The 27,001-nt window shown below is 45.7% G+C and overlaps 1 protein-coding gene across 1 annotated transcript in view; it reads left to right on the forward strand.

The window, feature by feature from the left end:
• Window positions 1-3,805: 3,805 nt before the first annotated feature.
• Eefsec (eukaryotic elongation factor, selenocysteine-tRNA specific) overlaps window positions 3,806-27,001 on the forward strand; it is a 210,282-nt gene continuing 187,086 nt past the window's right edge. The window contains exon 1 of the mRNA XM_048416458.3: window positions 3,806-4,109. Coding sequence (XP_048272415.2) covers window positions 3,836-4,109 — 274 coding nt within the window. The 5' untranslated portion in view covers window positions 3,806-3,835. The remainder of the gene's footprint in view (window positions 4,110-27,001) is intronic.

Raw genomic sequence — 27,001 nt, forward strand, 5'->3', positions numbered from 1 at the left:
CAAATATAAAAAGAATATTTTAAAAATTCAACACATGACGCTCATTACTGAGTCTGATGTCAATATTACATTAAAGCTTTAAAATATTAATTTTGTTATTGTTATTTTTCAGGGTTGGAGACGGAGCCCAGGGTTCTCTGTGTGTACTGGGTGAGCACTCTGTCACTGATGACATCCCTAGCTCTTGCTTCATTGAGACAAGGTGGATAGATAGCTCAAATTGGCTTCTGCCTCTTGGGTGCAGGGGTTATGGGCATGTGCTAACAGGCTCAGCTCCTTTCATTACAGGTTTAATACAGCTCCTCTGCAATGCCTGGGATGGGAAGTACTGAAGATTTCAGGGGTTTTCTTCCCATTTTAGAATGCTTGCATACACACAATATGGTAACTTGGAGGTGGGACATGAAAGCCATTGTTCCACATAGCCCGTGTGTACGGAGCCTAGGGGTACTTTTATGTGCCAGCTTCAAGGTTCTCATGTTTTGACTCTTGCCTGTCACATGAAGTCAGGTGTGGAATTTTCCACTTGCCATATCATGTCAGTGCTCAGAAAGTTTCAGATTTTGCTGTAGTTTGGATTTATAGAGTAGAGACGCTTAAGTCTTACTGTTTGTCAGGATTTTATGTAGGGCAGAGGTGAATAGTGAGCTTACTTGAAGCCAGATCCTGTTCAGGACATTTTACTAGTTGGAATGTCCTCTAAAACTCTTGTTACCTGCCCGCTAAGCTCCCTCCTAAAGATGCCCACTGTTTTATCACTGGGTTTCAAACAAACAGAGTTTGATTTTAAAACAACAGTTTTATATTTCAAACAGACTTATTGTTTCCTGTTTGCAAAGTGGAGACACAAAATTTAGGGGTCATTTTCCTAAGGGCACTAGTTCATATGAGGACCCCACTCCCATGACCCACTTAGTCCTAATGTCCTATCTCCAAATGCCATCACAGGTACGGGGAGTGTCAAAGATCCAGCACACAAACCTGTGGCAAACACAATTTGGTTCACAGCAGGGACTCTAGGATAGAGTCTTGAGCCTAGGAGTCGCTGGAGCCTCTTTCTGCAACTGCATATATAGCCTGGCCCAAACTGGCTGCCAGGTAGGAGTCGGTAAACTTTACGCTTGGCCACCATCTGAGTAAAACTGCCAAAATCTTTATGAGACCAGCTGTACCTGCTTCCCAAGAGTCTGTCATGATCAGGCCTGTGGCCTGATGACATATTCCCTCCTAGGAGGGCCTCATGGAGGGCCACTGGGCCTTCACTGGGGGAGGAGTATCTGGCCACTCCTCCAAGCCATATACATTTAGTTCAGCCCTAATTGCCCGTGGCCTCAGGACCTCCGGGAGGGACTAGATATACAGGCTGGTGTAGACGAGGGGAAAGAGGCTTTCTCTGTGAGGCTGAGGGGAAGCCATAGTCCATGATCTGGGAAGACCTTCCAGTGCAGCTGCTCTGTGGTCACCGACACTTCTAACAGTGACCTCTCACCCATGTTCACTAGTAAGCCAAATAAACTCATCCCTAGGATGAGCCAGGGTAGAACTGCCCTTTGATTTGTCCTTGGAACCTTAGGAAGAGGGGGTAGATGACATCCACATCTGCCCACTGTAATGGATTATTAAAAATGCTGCAGGATTCCCGATGGCTGTAGGTCCCCGAGAAGTGGCTGGTCCAGGACAGGGAGACACGTGGCGGCAGGCAACAGACAGAGACATGAATAGGCACGCCATGTGGAGTGAGGTTGGATATCTTATTCAGTGGGTTATGGAGGGGGGAGGGAGAAGGGGAGAAGAGAAGAGAAGGGGGGGACAGAGAGAAGACAGAGAGAGAGGGAGAGAGAAGGAAGGGACAGAAGGGGGAAGGGGAGAAGTGGGGAGAGGCAGAAGCTGCCTCTTGGAGAGGGAGGCGGAAAAGAGAGGGAACTCAGGCTGGAAGCTGAAGATCAGCCTGTCTCAGCAGATGGGGTTGGGGGGAGTGGGCATGGCTTGTCTCTTAAAGAGAAAGAACAGATCATTACACCCACAAAAAGATTTTAGCAACAAAAGCTGAAATATTTCTCAGCATTCCAAAGTCAGGCTTTGTATTAGATAATATTTCACCATTGTGATGAAATGCTTATACAAGGAACTTAAAGAAATTTTAGTTTTAGTTCGTGGCTTCAGAGATTTCAGTACACTGTCACTTGGGCTTGAAACCCTGAACCTGTGGTGGAACAGTAGTTTCTCATTATGTGACAGGAACAAGTACCGGTCTGACTGAACTACTTACTTCATGGTGGACTGGAAGCCGAGAATGGGGAAAGGACCAGGGACTACTAGATATAGCCTTCAAAAATACAGTCATCAAAGGCGCTCTCCCGGTAACCTACTTCCTTCGGCTAAGCTTCATCTTACAAAAAAGCCCACCATCTGGGGCCTGAGCATTCAACAAACAAGTCTGTGAGGTTGTGGTGGTTTGAAAGGAAATGGCCCCCAAAGGGTAAGGTGCTTTTGGGAGTGTGGCCTTGTTGGAGTAGGTGTGGCTTTGTGGGAGGAAGTGTGTCACTGTGAAGTCAGGCTTGAGATTTCATATAAGCTCAAGCCATACCCAGTGGTTCAGACCACTTCCTATTGCCTGCGTATCAAGATGAAGGACTCTGAGCTACAGCATTATGATGATAATGGACTACACCTCTGAAAATAGAAGCCACCCCCAATTAAATGCTTTTCCTTTATAAGAGTTGTTGTGGTCACAGTGTCTCTTCACAGCAATGGAAACTTTAACAAAAACAGAGGACAATTCACTTTCAAATGCCAACCTCTCATACCCTAGAAAAATGGAAGGAAGAGAAAGCGGGGCCAGCATCCTCTTGGTGTCAGTGTGAAACCAAGAGCCCCTTCCTCTTCACGTTGGAGTAGCGAGTAGCAGCGTTGTTAAGATCTGGAGTCCTCATCTCTCCCTTGTGAAGCCCCAGGTACCGTCTTTTCTTTGGGTTTTAGTCTGTGCCAGAGCAACCACTTAGGTTTGTGGCCTCTTTCATGGTTCTAGGCACCTTTCAAAACCTGAAAGGAGTTGTGCTGACAGAACATTCACTACACATTTCAAACAAAATTTTAAATTGCAGCCTGCCATGGTAGCCAAGACTCCAAGGTGAGGTTTTTTTTTTGTTGTTGTTGTTGTTTTTTTCCTCTGAGTCAATGAGGTCCTCTCCCATGTTTTAACCGTGCTTCTAGGTTTCCAAAGGGAACTTCTCAGGCTGCACTGGAATTCCAGTGGCAGTGCTTGACGGGGTCTCACCTGAGTCTTACCAGGGTGCTCACCTCCCCATCTCTATTCTTTCCAGATAGTCCAGCTTAGGCACACTCCTGCTTCCACAGCAAATATGTCGGTCACCACGTCCCAGTGCTATGTACACAGTCTGCACTTAATAAAGGCTGGCAGAAATGAATGATGAACGAAGGAACGTATTTGGAGGGATGGATGGGAGGATATAAGGGTGCATGGATGGATGGGTGGGTGGAATGATGGAAGGAAGAAAGGATGGATGGATGGACGTCGGACGGGTGGGTGAGTGAATGAATAGAAGGGTGAATACATGGAAGAAGGAATCTCCACCCTCAGGCTGGCGACACTTCGTTGGGGGAACCCGGTGACAGCAACCATAGGCAGTTAGGCTCTAGTCCCACCTTGCTTATACCCGACGTTCTCTCAGCCCCGCGGTAGCGCTGTGGTCGCCCGAGGGCGGAAGCTTCCGTGCCGGAACCGGCGCGCTCGGCGCGGGTTGCGGGGGGGTGCGGCTTAGCGGGCGGACCGCCTAGCCGGCGCTCAAGCGGCGGCGTGCGAGGCGGCGGCGGCATGGCGGGCAGGCGGGTGAATGTGAATGTGGGCGTGCTGGGTCACATAGACAGCGGCAAGACAGCGCTGGCGCGCGCCCTGAGCACTACGGCCTCTACCGCCGCCTTCGACAAGCAGCCGCAGAGCCGCGAGCGCGGCATAACGCTCGACCTGGGCTTCTCCTGTTTCGTTGTGCCGTTGCCGGGGGCTGAACCCGGGACCGACGACTTGCAGCTGCAAGTCACGCTGGTCGACTGCCCCGGGCACGCCTCCCTCATCCGGACCATCATTGGCGGTGAGCGCGGGCCGGGGCGGGAGCCGGGCTCGGGGTCCGAGCTCGCGGGAAGGGACTGGCCTGACAGCCTAGGCCTGGCCACCCTCCCGGGAGGCTTGGGGGCTCGAACTCACAGCCCCAGACACGAACGCCGTTCCCGCCTTCACTGCCGTGCAGCGAGATGCTTTCCTAGAAAAACAGTCAAGGAAACAAACCCTGCAAAAAGTGTGTACGCAAAAGTTTCAAAAAAAGTCACCATTCACCTGACGTTTGGTCTCCGCATTCTCTGTCCCAGACATTGTTCCCAGCGTCCTATGTATAGATGGTTTCGGGAAAAGTACACAGAAATGCCGGCAAACCGCGGATTTGAAAAGATCCCGGCTTTTCTTCTCCTGTTGTAGTACTTCGGGGAGAGGCGGGAGAGCGCGAACTTAGTGCCCAGATCATAAGAGGCAAGTGCCCTGTCCCTGGGCGCTTTCTCTCTCCCTTTTTATACATAATCATCACTGTCTGGAGACTGCTCCGTTTCGAAACATAAAGTTCCACCACTCATTTTAAAAACTCACACAAAGTTCCATTGTGTATACTTACACTAGCATTTTCTTGATGGACTTTCGTGGCTTTTCCAGGGCTGGCTAGCCATGCAGTAGTGACTATTCTATCCAGAAGGCTTTGGGGGCGTGCTCTAGTGTAGCAGAGTTAGTTAGGTCTAAGGCAAAGGGCCTGTGTGTTTTCCGTCGTGAAGAGTACTGCTAAAATCTACCCCTAGGATTTGTACCACTTAACTAGTCTTTAAATACAGGCTACTTAGGAATAGGGCTTTATAAACAAAACCCCTGCTCAACTCTGGACCCCTTCCATGTGTGCCCATGAAACTATTCTTATGCCTTTTAAAATTGCTTTTGCACACTTGTTTAACTACACTTAGGTCTAGAGACAGGACCCCATAACCTGTTTTTACAAGTACCCAACACAAGTATGTATATGGCTGAGACTACCTGCTGTAACCCCAGTGACCCATTTCCTGCCTGCCCCCTTGCCCTTGGGTTTCTTTCCAGCAGTTTTCTCTAAGCATATGCCTGAATGTATATGGGGCAGATGGTTCATTAGTCCCTGGGCATTCCAGGTCCCAGCTGCAGTAATTAGTTAAGTGCTTTGATCTTTGTGGCCTCCCTTTCTCTGAGACCGTTTTCCTGTTTCCCTCAAGTGGAAAAGGAGGCTTACCTGTCCAGAGTCATTCTCTTGCACTGTCTGTTCAACCCAAAATCCACTCATTAAAGACCACACAGTAAAGAAACAACAAAACTAATATCTCCAGCTCTATTCTGACTGGTCATATTCGAAAACGTTTTAGAAAATGTCCTCCAGGGGCTGGAGAGATGGCTCAGAGATTAAGAGCATTGCCTGCTCTTCCAAAGGTCCTGATTCCAAAGGTTCAATTCCCAGCAACCACATGGTGGCTTGCAACCAACTGTAATGAGGTCTGGTACCCTTTTCTGGCCTGCAGGCATACACACAGATAGAATACTGTATACATAATAAATAAATATTTTTTTTAAGAAAAGAAAATGTCCTCCAAACTAGTGTAAATTGGAGGTGGAGCACACAGGGTAAAGACGAGAAGGTGGGTTGGCATGTGTCGCAGTGGTGGAGTATCTGCCTAGTGTGGAGGAATCTCTTGGTCCTATCCTCAGTGTTACCAACAAAAAAGGAAAGAACAATTAAGTCTTTTCTGGTAAATACAGAATCTGCCTTGTAATAACTTCATGATTTTTCATCCTTATGATGGTGTGCAAATGGTACAAGTTCAGTAAAATTTTGACCTTTCCTGGTTTCTGACTTGGTTGTCAGGACACCGAGCAAAGCAGCAAACTCCAGCTCCTAGTCAGCCTAAGGTCCAGAGGGCAAATCACTGTTTACCAGATACTGACTGCTACGCTGGCAGGCCCAGACCTTCTGTGTGTTCAGTGTGTTTCTTAACTTAGACTATGTTTTCAACATACTGTAACTGTATTGGATGGAGCCCGGTTGTAAGGGGAGAAACATCTGAAATATAGGCCAGGCAAAAGGACAGGCATTCTTTTGGAGGTGTACAGAACTGGGTTTGCCGCTTTTTTCCTTTCTAGCTGTGTGGCCTTTGAACCTAGTTCTGGATCTTCCGTCACTACTGGATAATACTAACCATGCAGTTATTTTCTGACATGGCTCTTTTCAAATAGTTATGCTTCTTGGACAAACTTTGCAGAAAGCATGTTTATCATGAAGTCACTCATGAAGTTGGGACTTAGGAATGCAGATAGTAAGCTGGACTGTCAAGGCCTGCCTGTTTCCCAAGCTGGGGCTTTCCTTGACACCAGTTTTCTGAATCCCTGCTCACCTCTTCCAATATGTACATTCACACAGAACTTCTTTGTGTGACAAAACAGTTTCAGTATGAGCCCAGTATATAGGATCAAATGGCTACTGCCCGAGTGCTTGGTGTTCTGATTGAGACTATATAATCATACAAGGGGATTTGTTCTCTTCTTGGTTGTTGTTGTTTGTCCTTTTTGTTTTGTTTTGTTTTTTTTTGTTTTTGAGACAGGGTTTCTCGTAGGTGGAGACTGCTTATTTGTTTCCTGGCTGCCCAGACTCGAAATAATTACGTAGAAATTATATTGATTGCAATATTGTTTGGCTAATAGCGTAAGCATATTTCTAGCTAGCTCTTACATCTTAAATTAACTCATTTCTATTATTTTATACTTTAGCATGAGGGTCATGGCTTATTGGCAAGGTTCCCACTTGTGGCTCGCATCTTTCTCCTCTGGCGGCTACCTACATGGCTTCTCCCTGACTCTACTTGCTCTCTCCTCTTTCTGTTTGGAGTTCCTGCCTTGCCCTATTCTGTGCTGCAATAGGCCCAAAGCAGCTTTATTCATTAACCAATGGTATTCACAGCATACAGAGGGGACTCCCACATCAGTTTCTTTGTATAACCTGACTGCCCTGGGATTAGCTTTGTAACCTTGAATTCACAGAGTTCGCCTGCCTCCATCTCCCAAGTGATGCTATTAAAAGTGTGTGCCACCATTGTCTGTCTTGTTATTGGTCTTCTTGCTTCATATCTTGAGAAAACTTCTTTCTGGTGTTAAAATGTGGCCTGACCTCACTGGAGTGGTGAGACCACTATTCCTTAGGGAGATTAGATCCCTACCTTTCTTTTTGGGAACCTGGAAGATGGAAGTTTTCCTTTTGAAGGGAAGCATGCCCCTGTTTGGAGTGCCTGTTCTGCCTTAACCCTGTGGCCAGGAGGACCTTGTAGCTGGTCAGTATCCTGTGGACTAGAGGCATTACATTGGTTTTTAGTTGAGGAAGCAAGCCTGCCAGGTAAAGTGTACAGGGCTGCTGCTAGAAGCCATCTCTCAGCTGTTCTTAGGGTCCATCTGTCAGTATGCCCTTGCCTTCCTGAACCAACTACAGGCCAGATCCTGGCAATGCCTTTGGAATCCCACCATTTGGACACTGCTGCCCGAACAGTGGTTGGAGTTTATCCACTGTCCCTATTTTCAGGGACTTATCAGGTCATATCAGCTCTTGCTTCTAGCTTCTCAGTCTTTTTTTGTTTGGTTTGGTTATTGGCACAGGGTCTTTCTAGCCCTAACTGTTCTGGAAATCACTAAGTAGACTAGGCTAGCCTAGAACTCACAGAGATCCACCTGGCTGCCTCCCAGTGCTGGGATTATAGGTATACACCACCATACCTGACTCTCCAGTATATTATTGTATTTGGACTAATTCAGCCTCCTTGTTCCAGGCTTAGTATCCAGGCCCTGCCTTCCTTGGAGCCTCCTCAGTGACTACTTTCTTCTGTTTCTGGCCTTCAGTCATGCTGCTGTCTTTTCTACTGCTTAAGTAGGTCAGCAGTTGCTTCCCCCAAGGTCTTTGCACCTGCTACTGCTTCTGTGGTATATCCGACTCCTTGTTGCTTGTCCCAGTTCAAATGTCACTTCGTTAGTGAGTCCTCCCAACCTACCTCTCTATGGCGTGTCCCTAACCCTTACCCCTCATACTTTCCCATTTCCTGATGCCCCTTGTATTGTGTCACTTATCATTGGCTAGAATTGGGGCTCTGAGAGCAGAGTGGAATCTGACTCGCCAGCACTCTGTGCTGCCTGGGCTGGCATCTAGCAGGTTCTTAGAGAATTCTGAGGGACAGAGAGCTGCGTTTCACCTGATGGCCTAGCTGGTTGTGATTTAGTGGGCAGAGTTAGGACAGGGCTGAGCTCTTTAAGTGCATCCTGGTGTCCAGGAGATGACAAGAGTGCTGACAAAGGCACCCTGCCATGTCCCAAGAGATCTCTGGAGTTCTATGCACAGAGAACAGAAAGAAGTTGGAGTACTCACAAAGCTGGGCCTGCAGTGCACTTGTCTACCTGCTCAGTCTGCTGAGGCAAGAGGATTACTTGGACCACGAATTTGAGTCCTGCTTGGGTAACATAGTGATTCTCTGTTAAAAAAAGAAGACACTTCCCACCTCTTGTTGAGGGATAGGGTGTGGGCACATTAGAAAGAAAAGCTTTCCTAGGGCAAGGAACAACTTGATGAGGCTGCTTTGTCAGTTAAGGTCAGAGGTAACTGGTAGCTTGGGGTGCAGCAGGATGTCATGGGATATGACGGTGTGTTCATTACAGTGGAAGGTCTGAGCAGAGTTAGATCCTAGAGGGGAGCCCTTGGGATCGTTTCTCCTAAGGGCCTGGAGCACTTTGGAAGGCTGTTGCTGTGTAGATGTATGATGTGGCCAGCTGAGCTGTGGGTACGAAGTTGCAGGCAGGGACATTGTGCACAGAGGTGTGGTCTTCTAGTCCTCTCCTCCTGGGATCCTTGGATGACTATGCCAACAGTTGCAACCCCATGGGGGGAGGTTGAACAACCCTTTCATAAGAGTTGCCTGAGACCTTTGGAAAACAGATATTTACATTATGATTCATAACAGTAGCAAAATTACAGTTAGTAAGTAGTAACGAAAATTTTTTTGTGGTTGAGGGTACTACTACAACATGAACTGTATTAAAAGGTCACAGTGTTAGGAAGGTTGAGAGCCTTTGGACTATGAGTGGTTTGCTGAGTGGTTCAGACCCTTTGTGGAATATATACTCCCCTGGGGGAGGCAATCACAACTGAGCTTCAAATGATGGTTTCTTAAGTTAAAACCCATTCTCTGATTCCATTGTTCTCGTAGATGAACTCTCTAGAAACAAGAATCCTTTCTTCATGAAAACTGAATTTCATCTTTCTTGCAACTGAGCTGAAGCACCTGGTGGTACTCGGGGCTGGAGGTGACAAATGCATGTGTCAGTTATCTGGTGCTGTTCTGGTTGGTGCGTCGGCCCATTTCGTTAATATTTTCTTAACCCTCACAGCTTCCCTGGGGAGTAAAGGTGAAATTCACTTTTTACAGTTGAAAAAAACTGTACCTCAGAGAGAGCAGGGACACAGTTACTGTTTGCCAGGTTTGAACTTAGCCCATGTGCCTCTCCAGCCATTGTCTGGCTTTCCTAGAGTAAATGAAAAGTGTGCTGTCCACGCACCCCCTCCCTTCATGGTAGTGCTTTAGGGCGATATTTTTCTCGAATCCATTTTCAAGTATAAATCTTTCAGGGTTAGAACTTCAAAAAGATTAAACAATGTATGTTTTAAAGACTTGGGTTGGGGTGAGAGACTTAAGGCTCATCTTCAATCTAACTCCAGTAGGAAAGAGGAAGGCTGAAAAATGCTGGACTCTTGGCCTGGCAATTTATAGTCTTCTGGTGGCTGTGAGGATTAACAGTCTATTGTCTCTGAGTCTTTTGTTCTGGTTGTTAATGTACAGCTCTTCTGCCACCACCGACTTGTCTCCAAGCCCTCCCATCCCATACCCACTGTGTGATGCAAGCCCCACATGGCCAGGGCCATCTCTGGGCCACTCCCTGATAGGAATGAACCAGAGTTTGTTCATCTGACCTGGTCACTGTACTTGGGAGCTTAGGGCGATTTTGGTTTGTTACCCTGAGACAACTTTCTTTGCAAAGCTTAAGCTATGTGTCATCATTGGTTTTCTGATTTCCTGTACTCTTGGGGCTCAATGGGTAAAAGCTTTTGGCCTGTGATCTGCTTTTCCAGGCCCATCCCTTTAAATCCCTCTGTATTCTGTCTGACACCCTTCCTTTGGACTCATGAATGTAACTGGGTTTATGTGTGAAAAGAATGTATGTCATCAATCAAATTTCTCATGTAGTCCATACTGGCCTTTAGGCATGCATACCTAGGGCCAGACTGCTGCTTGGTAAGTGGAGGGCGCTTAGATCTAGGCCTTGGCAACCAGGGGACACAGGAGTGCTATTCTAGTGGAAACAAATATGAAAAATGCTTTTTGTTTTCTTTGCTTTTGGTCTTTCTGTAAGAATTCATGTAGGAACATGTGTTGTTAAAGTGTGGCACTTACATACCTGTTCTACAACATTGAGGCTTAGTTAGGTGTAGAAGGGGAAGTGCTTCCTTCAACTGCTGAGCCATGATTCCCTGTTCTCTGTGCCTATATCTGTTCTTTCCAGTGTACACACACACACACACACACACACACACACACACACACACACTGGAAGATTCTGCCGTCTGGCACAGCTTTTGTACTCTCCTATTAGGTGATGCTGGACCAACGTGAATTACTTGCTTTCCCTTGCTTCAAAGGCTCTCTGGTCAGTAGGAAGTCCTCCCCACTGCAGTGTGCTGCTATAGAAATACAAGTGCTTCTGCTGTGCCTGGCGCCTTATCGCTCCCTGACCCCACTTGATCTCCTTCCAAGCAGCAGTGCCTTAGCTGTCTCCCGGAGACTCAAGTTGAGCTGCTCTGTGCCACTTTCTCTTGGAGCTGGACAGCGGGTGACTTTGCTTTGGTTGAGGTGACAGTGTGGGAGCGGCACAACATCAGACACAGTCTTGAGTTTAAATTAATGCAGAATATTTGAGCAGGAACCAACAGGAAAGAAAAATGGAAGCAGGTAGTCATATTTCATTCCGTTGGGGTACATTTTTCTTCTCATGGGGCTTGCCCTTGAGAACAAAACATATCAAATGTTAAATCAAAGAATATTTTTGTAGTCATGCTAGGAATAGAAAATAATGCAAAGACTTTGCCTTCTTGAGGCAAATATTTCACTGGAAGGTTATAATCAAAGTCAGAAGGAAATTGTAGCCACAGCTTTGGTAAAGCTGTGATCACTTAAAATTAATTGCTTTTAAGCTTTTCGTTGAACGTCTCCTGTTTGCATCCGTCTCTGAATTTTCCTTCAGAACCACTTCATTCAAGTTGGGGTAAGATTTGGGCAGGCATCCCAGAAGATATAACCTATAAATGAAGCCCCAGGACCTGGCCCTTCTTGGTCATTCTTTTGTTCAGTGGAATGTCAGTCAGGCTGGGGCTGAGCCTTTCATGATTATCTGTTCTCTTCCCAATAACGGCTTTGGTAGCATGTAGAAGGTGATGCTGTCCATAGCTCTGGCCTTCAGCGACCTTATAGCCCCGGTTCCAGGAGGGTGGCGTTTCTGAGGCAGCAGCCTGTGGGCTAGGAGCCGGTCTGAGCTGAGCAGCATTTTGTCCTCTGCTGTTGGAAGCACGGTGGGATAGGGACAATGCCCGTTCTTCTGTAGCTCTCTGCCTGCCGCACAGAAAGTATATGATAATTTTTAAAAGCAGTTTAGTTCAGATAGCATGCAGTTCATCATGATCAGTGGTTTCTCATGTGCTTATGGTGTCTGTCCTCCACAAAGAAGTGCTGTGTTTGCTCACGATCAGTTCTGCAGACCTGGGCAGCTGCTGCCTCCTTCACAGCTCTGTAGATTCGCCTTTTCTAGAATTTGACAGAAATTGAATTATCTTGTGTCTGTCTTGTGGTTGGGATATGCTTTGTAGTTGTTTTGAAAAAAGGGTCTCACTGGATAGCCCATGCTGACCTTGACCTTGCAGTGTTCCTGCTTCTGCCCCTCACCGGGTGTGTGTGTGTCTAGTATTACGACTTTCCCAGTGTAGAGCATGCTTTTTCAAGTTAATCCATACTGTAGCATGTAACTATACTTCATATCTAAAAATATAAAATCTGTTTTTAATTGTGATAAAATTGATATAATATATAATAATCAAGTCAGATGGTCACAGGCACAGGGGCACAAGTTCTGTCACCATCCTCCCCTGCACTGCTCACCATCCTCCCCTGCACTGCTCACATCCTCCCCTGCACTGCTCACCACTCTTCTCTGAACTATTTGAGTTTTGCTTCTTGTTAATTGGGTCTTTCATTTTCTTGTGCTGTGTAGGTGGGGGCCTCTGCTGCTTTGAAGTGTCCTCACTGGATAGGAGGGAAGACTTAGCTAATGTCGATGCTCCTCTTGGCAGGAGAAAAAACAACTTAGCTGTTAAGAGTTGACTTTCCCTCTTTCTCTGTCACTGTATTGTGATGATGTTTCTCTTGTCGTGGAGCCTTCAGGACGACTAAAATGATTTCCTTTGTCTTTAACCTACTTCCTGAGGATATTTATTTGGTGGCACACACAGGTGCTACCTAAAGATAAACTTGACGTTTTCTTTTAAAAACAGTGCTGGAAATGCACTAATGTTGCTCTACTTGGTTGAAGGACCTGCTGGGAATGGCCTTTTCCTGTAGGTTTAAAGCCTAGGGTAAATTAATGGCTGCTGCCCTTGGCCATCTGACCTTGACACTAGAGCGCAAACTGCTCATCTGCATTGTATTGTGACATCTGAAGACAGCTACTCCACTGTGGTTGTTTCCAGGTGATTCATCTTCCTTACTTGGCACAGGCACCAGAGACCCAGTATGCGTGTACTTAGGTATTTCCTATTCTAGAAATGATGGCTTAGGGCAAGCTCAGAGATGATCTGCAGAGCTTAGCTCTAGAAGAGGAAGACAGACCTAAGAAAGAAGGCTCTATTTCTTTAACACTTCAGCCTGACACCTAGAGACAAGAAAACCACAAACTGGCAAGGATTGGCATCCAGTAGACATCTATTGCCAGGGCCCCTTTACTGCATAGCCTAACATCCTGCTCTGAAGGACTCCTTATTTCCAACAGAACTTCCCAGTGCATATTGTTGAGAGCTTACTGGTGAGATGATGGGGGCCATTTTAGCAAAGAGGACCCAGAGTATATAGACAGACAAGGCAGAAGCAGAGCATGGAATTCACAGAAAGGAAGCTAGTAACAGGCTCAGATAGTAATGTTCTGATTGTGTAGTCCTGTAGTGTGACTGTGAGTGTTGGGTAGCCATTAGAGCCTTTGTATCAAGGCATGGAATACAAATTGTACCTCACTGCAGTGCTGCATGGACCGAGATAGGACTAGTTCTGCGTCCCTACTGAAGCTCAGGGTTGGTTGCTATCCACTGCGTATGGTTTGTTACTAGGGGCTGTTATCTTTCTGGGAAGGAGCTTGGGGCTCCTTTCCTTTCTTGAATTCCAAACTTGCTCTCTACTGGTTTTGTACACCTACCAGTCCCCCCTCACCCTGGTTACCTTCCTAGTGCCCCTTCAAAGCATGACCTATGAAATGACCCCTGGACTTTCCTCCTCCTCATCCTCACAGGAGCCATTTGCTGGCCTCGTACCTCCAGCAGTTCCATCAGTGTGACTGCTGCTTTGGGCCAGACTTAGCTCCTGACAGAATGAACTCAATCTCCCAGTCTGCAACCAGAAATTCTTCCTAGGTACTTTCGATACCTCTCTGCTTAAGTCTTCAGTTGCTCTCTGTTGGCAGAAAGCCCAAGCCCCTCATCATGACTGATATGGTCCTTCCTGATAGGTTTTGGGTTTTCTCCCTCTGGGACCACATGACACTGCTTGGATACTTCTACACAGACAGAACATGCTCTCTCAGACGGTGCCTTCTGATAACAAGCATTTTTCTGGGGAGCCTGATCTCCTCAGGCTATACTAGGTAGCTTCACTGATGGCTTATAGCACCCTGTTCATACTCTTAGGAGCTTATTCCTTCCATCTTACTCATTTTGTATTTACTGGGTAAACTCTTTGTGGGCTGGGGCCTGTTGTTATTTAATTTGGCTCTAAGGGAATGGGCTGGGATTTGGCCCCATTTGAATAATTGGCACATATGTATAGGCACTCAGGAGTTACTGGATGGATGGGTGGATGGATGGATGAATGGATGGGTGGATGGATGGATGAATGAAGAGCAGATCAATCCTACTGCCTGCACCAAACAGCCTTATTCCTGTGGTGCTTTACGGGACTGACCAGAGTTCAACAGTGGAGGAAGCCTGCCTTGAGGTTAGACAAGTTAATCTTTCAATGGAAATTCAATCCTCACTTTTCATTTTCAGGCCACTTTGCGTAGCAAAGTAGTTTAACTCATAGCAGATTTCTGCTGTGCTGATGGTTAATTTCACGGCCCACAGAGGGTCAGCACACTAATGCCGAGAACACGACGACCTCGGTGTGGCTCGCCGCACACGGTGAGGGCCCAGCAGCCCTGTTTTTGTAGAGTAGCGATATTCAAACATCCTTCGGCAGGCTGATTTTGAGTTAACAGGGGTGACCCTTTCAAGAACATTTTTAAAAGCTATAGCATAGATCCCTCCCAGGCCGTGTATTTTCCTTTCTCCTTGCAGTTCAAAAGGGCTGTGTCATCTGACAGGGTTTTGTTGGCAATCTTCAGCTTGACCCTAGTTGTTTAAATCTGCAGGAGGAAATTTGAACAAACTTGTACTTTGGTAATTCTTCTGCCTTCATGAACCTTTAACCTTAAGGTTTCTTTCAGAGCCACTGGCTGCATTGTCACCCGCTGTCCCTGCTGAGGCTTTCAAAGGGCATTGTCTAGTGCGTCTGTTTTCACTTTGCTACTGGCGTTCTTTTGAGGAAGGGTATTAATTCAGACCTGATTCTGAGGCGGGGGGGAACTTTTAAACTTGCCCCAGAGCTCAGAGATGGGGAAATGAGCGTAATGCAAGCCCGTGGCTGATGCTGGTAAAGGAGATGGAGGCCTCCAGCTATCCAGTGGGCAAACTCAGCTCTGCCATGTCCTGCCTGACATCATGACCAAAGAGGTGATTGGCTCTGATAGGTAGTCCTGCTGAATATAAAATCCTGGAGTGCCAAGTTCTTAGGAACCTGGGAAATCAGTGGTGATTATCGGGTCCCACTGACCACTATAAAAGACTGCATACTAGTGAACTTCCTGGGATCAGCAAGAAGGCTCCTCAAGTCTGGGGAAGGGCTCTGGTATTCTTCTGTCCTGTTACTGCTCAAGACTGACTCCCTGATGCTTGTTCCATCCTGCCTTTCTCTTCCCTCCACCAACTAGTCAATCCATCCTTCACTTCTTTTTTGTTTTGGGCAATGTGACCATGACGGTACTAGCACAAGTCCTTGTGGACATCTAATGTATGGTGATTGAGACTGGACCTTGCTTGTTTTGTGTCATACACTTTATTGCAGGCTTTGGGATTTCTAGAACCCCTGTCTCAGCTTCTTGACTTTATGTTTTTCCTTGGGCCTCTTAATATCCTAAAAGTAGGGCAAGGTGGACCTTAAAAATTCTACTACCTTGATGGCACAGGAGGAGAGCTGGATCATCATATTAATCAAGTCCATTCAGCAGTCTCAGAGAGATTTGCATGCTAGCAAGGCAGAAGTAGCCCTAGCTTTCCAGACAGGTGGGGGCAAGTATTAGGAAGTAAGCAAAACCACGAAGAATTGTGAGCTGTAGTCAGTACTAAGGATGATACAGGACTGTTGTTTTTGGGGCATCTCCTTGAGACCTCCCTGAGGTGATGGTGTTGAAAGTAAATTCTGGAGAAGATTGGGGCCAGCCACTGGTGAGTTGAGGATAGGTACTGCATGACAGGGGAACAGCATCTACAAGGGCTTTGAGGAGGGGCAGCTTGGATTGGTTTGTAATAGGGACAGTGGGTGGGAGGGAATTGCAGCTATCTTTGGGCAGATATGCACACTTGGACTCTGCTAGTTCTGGTTTTGCTGGAGGATAACCAATGGTATGTTGTGATCCAGGGACACACAGACCAGCCCTTTGGAGGTATGTGGCCACACCAAGCTTTTTCTGCTGGCTTTTGTGTGTCCTTAGTGCTGTCTGTTTCTGTTACCAGACCTCAGATTTATGTGGGTGTTTTCTACCTTTCCCTTAAGCTCTTTTTGTTGTTCTCGTTGCAGTATTGAAGAATAGGATCTAGGGCCTTGTGTGTACTAGGTGAACACTCTGTACTGTTTCCTTTGGTAGAGCAGTGGCTGAGGTGGAAATAGGGTTTGCAGGCGATCCTGGCCTGACAGAAGTTTCACTATTCTGTAGTTGTGATTAACCAGTAGACACTGGCACACTGGCATCTCTGGCTCTAGCCACAGAGTGGGAAGGAAGCATTCCTGAGTGGACAGCAGAGATGTCAAGTTAGGCTTCTGCTCGCAGAGCTGGTGAGCGGATAGGATGTGGCTGAAACTTGGCCACATGTCTTTCTTTGCTTGTCTTCTTGGCATGCTGTCCTTGATGTTTCCCTCCCATCCCTCCTGTGGGATGTCCTGGGTGGAAGGTAACTCATAAGGTAGGGATAGGGCAGAGTTTACCTTTTTGGGAGAACCGAGGTTGCAATGGTTTTGTCTCCCAGTTGTGTCCATGAAGTAGAAGAATGAGTACTAACATTCTGATGATTCGTTGTTTAGAACAGAACTGGAAACTGATTTCAGAGATGCCCAGCTCCTTCCCCAGGGCTTTGCTACTGAGCAGGTGACACTGGCCTCAGATTCCTGTGGGTGTCTTCTGCCCTTTCCTAAGTTCGCCATGTCCTTTTGTTGCAGTATTGGGTTGTTGGACCTAGGGGCCTGGGATCCACCCTGCCACTGAGCTACACCTCTAGTTCCCTTTTCTCAAAACAAGGGAACAGTAACAGACATCTTTAGAGCTTTCTTGAGATGCCAGCTTGGCCTTCTGTCTCCAGGAAGTGCTTGTGTCTGTGCTTTGGTGTAGTCACCAGAGCAGAAGCAACCTGAGGGGCTCTTGCCCCCTTTTCTGCTCTGGAACCAAATGAGTTTTTTTTCTTCTGTGCAGATTTCTTAGCTAAATGGATGTGCACCTTACTCATTATTTTAAGTTTATCAATCATTTCTAAAAGTTTTTAAAAGTGCATAATAAAAGTTCCCACGACAACCAACAGCTTTTTGAGTGTTTCCTAGGAACTGTAGGAGTCCATTGCGTTTAGTCTGATTTCTCCAGCTGAGTCTTCCCTGTTCTTCTTATCTCAAAATCTGCCTCAGAAGGCAATCTGGGGATACACAGCAAACACTCTAGTAACAGATGTGTGTCTTTCTCTTCCTGACAAGTCCCCAGGCTGGGAGACCCAGCTCTACCCCATAAGCTATCTACTGGATGTGGGTAGATACACCCTGCTAGTTGGAGCTGTTTGGTGCACAAGAGGGCAGTGTTTACTTGCAGTCTCAGATAGGTGATCATGTGTGAGTTCACAGGTCAGCACAGTTAGAATGACCTCAGATGTTTTCAAGACAAAATAAACTGTAAGCCACAGTTGTGATGAGTCCTCATATATGCCTTTAAATACATGACCCCTTCAAAACCTTGCTTCTTGTAAGCCTTCTTTTCCCTAAAAAGAAAAATATTGTTTCTTTCAATGTTTATTTTTAATTTTTTTTAATCAATGAAAATATGGTTTGCAAGACTTGTACGACAGTGACAGAGGTTACACAGTGTCGCAGAAGCAAAACAATGGCTTTCTAATTAAAAACCAGATGGGCAGATTTTTGTTTGGAGCAAAGGGTCAAGTGTATTTTCTCCCTCTTTCACATCAATGTAAAGATTATCTGTCTTAACTTTTAAAGCATTTGAAGGCGTAAATGTCAGCCATCCACCCTTTATTCTTTCATTTTGCTTTCTTTTTCTATAAAGTGGCTTCCCTGCATCCTGGTATTCCTTGATATTGGCCATGCCTGCTTTTTATAAGGATTTGCCCATTTTCAGAAACTTTCAGGCCAGAAGGACATACACTGAAATGCTGATCCTAGCCCCTACCAGATTTCAGTTGCTACAGAACTGGGAGCCCCCATCCTTCCCTCAGTATGCCTCCTAATCTCAGGTGTTTCTAGGATGTTGATGTCCAATAGAGTTTAACTGATGACAGCAGTGTGGTCAGGGCCCACTCACTGATAACACGCTATAGGTGACAGAGCAGCTTGAGGGAACAAAGGGAGACCAGGCATAGGAGTAGCCATAACTTGTCTTGGTACCCCCATGGGAATCACCTGGCCTTTCTGAGCTGCCTCTGCACCCCAGGTGTAGGCAATGTCTTGCATGGGGTAACTGCATCAATAGCATGTCTATAAAGCTCATGCATAGAGCAGAAGAGACCCTGACCAGTATAAGTGTCAAGGGTAGTGGGGCTTTTGGACAGGAGGATAGAGACAAGGACATGAATTCCTGACTGGAGACAAGCCAGTTTTTTCCATATTGCTTGTTTACTTGCTGCCTTGAGTATGTCCGTTGCTAGCCCCAATGAGTATTGCAGCCAAGCACAGCGAAACTCAGATACAAAGAGCTGTCCACCACCTCAGTCCCATGATAGCCATCAAGGAGACAGTTTCAGGCTGAGCCCTGTATGTCTTCTAGTTGTTTGTAATCATGTGTCTTCCAAAGGGAGTGTAAAATAGGTGCCGCATAAGCCATGGGGTAGGTATAGCATTCCTTGTGGTCTTTAATTGACCCATGACTTTCAATTTAAATGTGAATTGTACAGCACTGAGTGCAGTGTCAATGGGTGGCAGCCTCACTGGTTTTCCTATGACCTACCTGAATTCTACATGGGTCTGGGTATAAAAGAAAGACTTTTACACTTTAGACTTGCAAAAGAGACTGCTTAACAAACATTTTTCCAAGAACAGAATTTTTGAAAAAATGCTAGAGCCCTGAGTTTCCAAAGGAGCCTCTTTTGGGTAAGAAGCTGTTTTTTTTTTTGTGTGACTCAGAGTGGCTTTGGCTTTTCACTCCCATGGCAGGACTGGCGACCAGGAATGGAACTCGTGTTCTGTGTGGTAATTTCAAGTTAAGCTCTTGGATGCTGTGTGTTGGGTCATTGTAAGCTCATAATGGAGCAAAATAAGTGACACCTCTGCAGTATGTGGCCACACCAGGGAGACATGGTGACAAGATAGAATGAATCTGTGAGAGAATGTTCTGCATGCTGTCCTGTCTGGGAGGTAGGTAGAGTCATTCTTCTGAAGAGTTTCCTTATACCAGATTTTCCTCCACAAGTGTTGCAAGGAGGGAAGACCAGCAATGCTTAATCCTTCTCTGTTGGTTCCCATGACCGAACACTTCTGCACAGCCAGCCTGGCCTTTCTAGTGAACATCAAGTAATTGTTGTTTTCCAGCATAAATTATGATTCTATTTCAAAACACACATGGATACTTTGCTTTTTTTTGTATAAATATCAGAAGTGACAAACACTGGAAAAAGTTGAGAATGGTGTTCCCAAATGAACAGGCAGGAGTAGTGTATCCATGTGAGTATTGTGAGTATTGTGGCAGTGTTCAAGAGAGCCAAGCATTTTCTGCAGGTTGTCAGCTAGTGAGAGGAACCATTGGGACTTGGCTCTGTGACAAAGCTAGAAAAACTATTCTGGCCACCCCTGCTGTGAGTACTCACTCTAGTCACTGCTTTCAGGCCCTCCCCTTTGTTTCTCGGGGTGCTGCTTGGCTCTCTGGTTGCCAGGGCCTTTATGGGCCTGAGCTGATGTGCTGCTTTTCCCCATAGCATATGCTGCTTTGAGTAGTCTGTGGATGGCCCCTCTTGGGTCTTGGTCAGCAAATATATTGTGTAATTTTGAGGCAGTTTTCAGTTTTCTGTGTAGATTGTGAGATCAGCTAACTTTCTTGTGTTTGTCTCACTCTGTAAGCTTCACATGTCATGCCTAAAGCACTGCAGCCTGCTGGGCATGCAGGGAAGACAGGTAGAGAGCTAAGAGGTGTGTGTGCAGTAGGCCTGTGCATGAAATCTAAAGACCTTAGGTGGAAATGTTGGATAAGCCATCCTGTTACCACAGAAATGAAGTTTTCTTAACCTTGCTTTCTTTACCAGATCAGGTATATACCCTGGGTTTGTGAGAGAGTTAGCAGTAGCAACTGGGATGCCAGTAAGTGGACGCTGCCCTCCTTGTCCCTGTCCCTGGGGCCTGATGTCCTGCAAGGTTTAGCTTTAGGATGTAGCTACTTTTAGGGTCTTTGGGGGCAGTCAAACATCCTTTCCCTCAGCACTGCTGGCATCAGGAAAGAACATTATAATTATGGAAGAACAGTGTTTTAGAGAAGAAAATGAAATGCTTAATTTTTGTTTAAAGTGAAGAAGAGAAAGGAAAAATGCATTCTTTCTTTTCCTTGACTGTTGCATAGGATGGAGGACAAAACTGACCTTTCCTGTTTGATGTCTTCATTAGCATCTCTTCTTTTTCTTTCTCCTTTTCTTTTCCTCCTCTTCTCTCTGCCCTGCATCCTCCCTGGTCCCCCTCCCCTGTTTCCTCCCTCCTTTCCTGCTGGCCCTGCAGAGATCCTCCTTTTGTCTAAGCTAGTCCCAGGGGAATTCAGTGTCATGTTCTGGGGATATTCTGATGCTGGGAATTGTTTTGTTTCATGTGGTCTTGGGTCTCCTTTCCAACCTGTACAGTGACTTTCAAGGGCTATGCCAGGTGCTTGCCATGTGCTGGCTTGGCTTGTACGGAGTGCTGCTTGTTGCTTTTGGAGTGTGTTCTTGTAGTTCCTCATTGAGTAGCCAGGGCAATGGATGGTTACAGGATGATATCAGAGTTGGTAAGCTTTGGGGAAGGCTGGATGTGAATGGAGTTTCCTCTGGGTAAAGCATGCCTGAGGTTCTGGGCCAGGTGGAGGCTCTCTGGAAGAATTGGTCAAATTCAAAGTTGCTTGCCATTTAATGAGTCCCAGGTATATGAGCTCTGCCAGCCCAACACATGCAGGCTCTGAAAAGCCTGAAGGAAAAGACATGGGCCCATTTGGAGCAATGCCTTCTGTAGGGGGAAACTTGCCAGGTATTTCTTTCTTTAAAAAGAGGGAGGGAAAACTGGCCTAGGTCTCTGCCCTTCCTTGTCCTGCTCTGACTGGGGCTTGGGCACCTTAGTGTGCTTACTTAACAGAGCTGGGCTTTCAGCCTCAGTTTTCTTATCTTCCAAATGGGGAAAGCATCCTCTCTCTCTCTCTCTCTCTCTCTCTCTCTCTCTCTCTCTCTCTCTCTCTCTCGTGTGTAGACTCCCAGGAGTGAAGCTGTACATAGTGCGTCTCTAACTCAGTAAATTTATAATGGCTATAGTTTAGTTTTTAAATCCTTATTAGAAGGTATGTATAAAAATCTTGTGAGAAATCTCCCTGCCCTTCTTTTGGTGAGAAGACATGTTAGATGAGCTGTGACTTATGCCACAAGTAATACACAGATTTATCTCTGTTTCAGACGAAATTAACACGTTTGAAGTCACAAATGTGGTTGGAATTTAGAGGAGGAAGGCCATGATGGTGAAAGACGATGTAACACAAGGACAAAGAAGCAAGTGCCACATAAACTGTTGGCTTGTGACAAAGCAGTGTGCTTAGTCTTTGGAGAGGCCAGTCTACAGGGTTCCTTGTCCTGTGTTATTTGGAGGCCAATAGGGACTGGTCACTGAAATGTGTGATGCAAGGAGCGTAACCTTTCTGAAAAAAAAATTATGTCCGGTATTAAGGAAGAGATCCTAACTACAGAACAGCACAGAGCAGCATAAAGGTGAACAGTGTAGTTGGCAGGTTTAAGGTCAAGAGCCAGGAAATGGAATTTGAGTCTTGGCTTCAGTGCTTGTTAGTTGTGTGGATCTGAACTTCTTTGGGCCTCAACTTCCTGGTCTTCAAAGTCAAGAAAGAACCATTTTGAGAATGAGAAGACATATATCTGTATACAATATGCGGGTAGTAAACATAATTGCAAGCCCCTGCTGCTCTTTTCATTACTATGATAAGACTCCAGCCTCCTGGGACTCCCATCGCCAGCTGTAAGTGTAGAGTGTTTCTCTAAAACCCTGTAAGTTTTCTCCTGCAGACTAAATGAGTGCATTGAATCAAAGACCAATCTTGTAGACAGGTTTATAAATAAATTTATGTGACCAACTTTTGGAAACCTATTTTTCTCTTGATTTGCTACTTTAAAATCAGGTTTTTAGAAGCCTGTAACAACTTAACATATAAGAGCCTAAGTTAGGCTAATGTTTGTAAGTCTGGTGAGGGGAGAGTTTCATAAGACTTTGGGATACTTTTCTAAAAGACTGGCTCAGTTAGGGAATACCCCTCCTCCGAGTTGCTGTTGATTTGGGGGACATATTCATGTCCAGATGCACCAGTTGTGGAAGTTGAATTTTAAAGCTTTTAACAGCCACAAAGCAGCCAGCCTTTATGGGTTAAAAGCCTTGATGACTCTCATTGTCCACATTTGCATGTCTGTGAAGATTTTTTAAAATGGGGACGGCTAGGAACATTTTAGGGATGGCAGGAACTCCTGTCAGTTCATCTGATTCTGGAGACCCTCCCACGCACTTTTCTCTTGCATTCTGCCGCTTGCTTAAACCCAACAGAAAGTCAGCCTACATTCTTAACAATTAGAAAGGCATATTTTTGTCAAATTTGTCTTAGAAGACAAGCTCATATATATATACATATATATACATACATATATGTATGTATTTGTGTGTGTATATGTATATATACATGCTCGCACATAAGTATATTAAAATAGGAAACTTGGTTTTGCAGAGTGATGAGTGACGAGAGCAAACAGGAGAGAACTAGATGCACATTTGAATTTGAGGGAGAACCAAGCTGTGAATGGACAACAGAGCAAACTGGGTTAGCCTGCACACACTCACACAGGAGAAACTGAGCAAGATGCAAGGCAGCCAGTGAAACTGCTCTGAGTCAGTCGTGCAGAGCAGACTCGTGAGCTGGCTTGTCTCACGAAGATTTTATTATTTCAGAGGCGTGGCTTTTTCATCACTTCAAAGCATTGTCTCTGTTGAGGATATTTATAATATACAAGTCATCTTATTTCTCTATGGTAAAATACCACTTTTCCTGAAAAAATTCCCAACACACAAAGTGAAACTGGAAGTCGTAGCCGGACCCTGGTGCTGAGAACTGGAAGTTCACTTCCCTAGCAGTCCGCACCAGCTTTGGATTCCTAGACAACGGCCAGATTTCCTGCTGTGTTAGCTCCAACCTTAGTGTATGGAGTTTCTTTGTGGAGCCAGAGAATGGGTAGAAGATGAAATTCAAGGACAAATGGCATGTGTAGGTCAACGATTCAGAAATTCATGTTGAATCTGTACAACTCTAACAGAGCTTAGATGGACTTCCTTTCCTGTACTGTCAAAACCTTGTTCTACGGCAGACCAAGGCTTCTCCCTGCTTGTGATGGCATTGTTATTCACCAGTCCCTGTTGTTACTCTAGGTGTTGTTTTATACTGGTAATTCTGTTGTTACATGATTTGGATATTGGATTTGAAAAGAGTCGATCATGTGTTTGCTTGTGGTGGTGAGCGTGGTGTGCAACTGAGCAGGGAAGCGAAGCTGGGATTTTGCATACATTTCTGGGCATTGATGCTTGAAACATAGGCAAGGACACTGCTTGTTTTTACATCCTAGGTAGGGTGGGAATCACAGCTTTAATTTTGATTTGTTCTTTTGAAAGATAAGTTGGCTCAACACTATTTTAGTCTCTGGAATGAGTGGGAACCCGTGTCTGATGCAGATTGTACTGAAGCTGCGTCTCCTTCCCAAGGTGGACAAAACACGTTCTGTGTGCAGAAACGTGAGCTGCTGCCTGCATCGGGAGGAAGGGAGAGAGGAAGCTGTTTGCAAAACTACTTAAAATAAATTTGAGGGGTCAAACATGGAACACGGTCACAAAAGGGAAAGGAAAAAATGCCTTGGGTCAGTTGCGCTGGAATAGCACAGGCATTCACACTGGCTAGAGGGCTGTGTGTTTCTTGCTAATAAGATACAATTGGAGTAGATAATATTTGAGTATCTATGGCTAGATCTCACTGCCTCTGTATCAGGGAAATTAACCTACAGGGCCATGCTTTAAAAGTTTGATTCGAGGGAACAGATGTCATTTGGAAGAGAGATGGCAAGCCGTTTTTCTCCTTGTGGGAGCCTGCTCAGTCCCAGTCTTCTAAGTGGCACCTTGTGTCTGACTTGGCCGACTATGGCTTGGGCAGAAGGCAGGCTTGCGTTAGCATTTTATTTAAAAAGCGATCGGTACTTTTAAATTAAACATGCAAAGTTATCTTGGTGAGGCATTGAGGCTGCTGGGTTATCGAATTTGGCCCTCAGTTTAGCCAGTTCAGCAGGGGTGGGGGTGAGATCTAAAGCAATTAATATGCAAGCACACTTGAGTCAGCAAGGTGGTAGGTTACTGTCTTATCAGGGCAGAGAGGATCTTTCTCAAGATTTACACTTTTTTGCAGGTAGATTATAAACCTATTGTTTGAGATTCATATTTGAAAGTAGGATGCCAGGTTTTTAGCCCACAAAGCAAGTGGGAAGGGAAACACCTTCTGTCTGTTATATAATGCAGAGAAGGCCTGATGCTCAGGTCATCTGTGGTTTTCCCTCTTTGCTCACATTGTTTGGGTGGAAATTTTGTTGTTATTGAAAAGTACTCACAGAACTAGCTAATCAAAACAGCTGTGTTGAGACTGAGCCTTAAAAGACAAACTGGGCAGGCAAGGAGATGGCTCAGCAGGTAAAGGTGCCTGCCACAAAGCCTGAATTCAATCCCTAGGATCCACATGGTGGCAGGAGAGACCTGACTCCCTCATGTTGTCCTTCAGCCTTCACATAGATGCTATGGCATGTGTGAAAATACATATACTCATACACAATAAATAAGTAAATGCAACAAATTATAAAATGACAAATTTAAAAAGACTTGAATATGGGGCTGAGCCATGTATGCCCTGTAAGGTCACCCTATCCCCTTCCACACACACAGCCAGAGAGCTCTTGCACCCACTTTGTCCACCTGGTAATACTTGAGGCGTGCACGTACTTTTTTGAACACTCTATGCTGTACACGGTGGCTATGCAGCAGTGTGGGGGGAGGGCTGCTCTTTACCATTTCTTGCCTTTAGACAGGGAAAGTAAGCTCTTACATATGTACCACACTGCGGAGATGCATCTTCTTCTGCCTTTAACTGAGTATAAGACTCCAGATCCAGTACCGCTGCAGCCTGGGAAATGTTGCTTGGTTCCAGCAGACAGAAACACTGGTTTCTAAAAGTCAGATGTGACTGAAAAATGAACAAATTTAAAGATAGAGTTCCTGGAATGGTGCAGCCTTTGTTCTGTGTGTTGAAGGTAACCATGATAGAAGGTCAGGTTTTTAACCTCTGAGCCACCTTTCTCGCCCCCAGAGGGCCAGATTTTAACCAGCAAAGCTCACAGGAGGAAATAAGTGGACAGCCTTCCCCTTCTGGAGGCTTAGCGTTGGATCATTGGCTTAAGTTCAGGAATTTTGGGGCTTTTGAGTAGCAGTACCCTTTGGTCAGATGCGTAGAGCTCTGACTGCTTCAAGACTGCTTCAGGACATTGCCCTGGGATGTATGGCCAAATGACCTCGACTGTTGGAAGGTGACACAGGGACTTAGCCTGGGTATGAGTGGGTGTGTGGCTGGCTCCCTCGTAAAGGGTCTCTAGGGTTTCCTGTGGGGCTGTGCCTTTTCCATCCATGCTACAGTCCTTCTCCTTCAGATGAAGGATAAAATACTTGGGAGAATAGCTTTCATTGTTCCCATTCCCGAACCCTTTTCTGTATGTGGAGAGCTTTTTGAGTTTGTCTGTTTGTTTTCTGTCCTCCCATCTCGACCCACAGCCTATGCTCACATTCTTCCGAGCAGATCACATGCGCCCGGCAAAGCAGTGGGCATTCTGAACTCTTTTTGTGCTTCCAGCCATGGTCCTCAGTTTTCAAGGGAGACTTCCAGCCTCCGTCCCTACTTAGGAGAGAACTAAACCAAAACAAGAAGTTTTGACATAAAATGGAAAAAAAGTTGGCAGCAGCCAACACAGGAGTCTTGAAGTGTCTCCTCTGGAGGGTCTGTCTTAGTGGAGAACCACTTAACTACAGCTCCACAGCTGTGGTGGGGACAGGACAGAGGCCTCAGCACTCTGTCTGGGATTTTCAAATTCAGAGATGTTTGAGGAATAAGGAAGAGAATGCAAGCAGCACAGGGGCGGCAAATACTTCGGGACTTTTTTTCCTGGGTGAAGTCCCCAAATTGCACTGTGGCCAGCAGTTGGCTACTGAAGCCATTGCTTGCTGTCTGTTAATGTCATCACAGACTCGAGGAGGAGAAATGTGTTTCTGTCTTGAACAAAAGAAGAAAATGGGCCATGGATAGTAACTGCATCAAACTCAGTAGTAGAAGAGATTTTTTTTTAACTGTTAGGTTTTTAATTAGGTATTGTATGCAGATGTTAAACAATTCAAGTATACTAACAGATGAATATACAAAGGAAGTTCCGTCCTCCTGTCTTGGAGCTAATTGGGTTCCTAATTTTTCCTTGCCAGGTATGTGCATAAAATCCATGGTTCTGGTAACTTTGAGTTAGTACATCTCATCAGACAGCAGCATCGTCTTGCATCTCTGTAAAACTGCAACTTCTAGACAGCTGCTGAGGGAAGCTGATCACTGGTCAGGAGCATGGATAGAGAGGAGGAACAGGAAAAGCAGTTTCTTGCTGGGTTGTCCAGATTAACTTTTCATTCCTGGGCTCAAGCATTCCTCCTGTGTCAGCCATCTGAGTGCAGGAACTGTAGGTGC

This window comes from Myodes glareolus, chromosome 6 (assembly GCF_982192425.1).
Source record: "Myodes glareolus chromosome 6, mMyoGla1.1, whole genome shotgun sequence".
Taxonomy (NCBI): Eukaryota; Metazoa; Chordata; class Mammalia; order Rodentia; family Cricetidae; genus Myodes; species Myodes glareolus.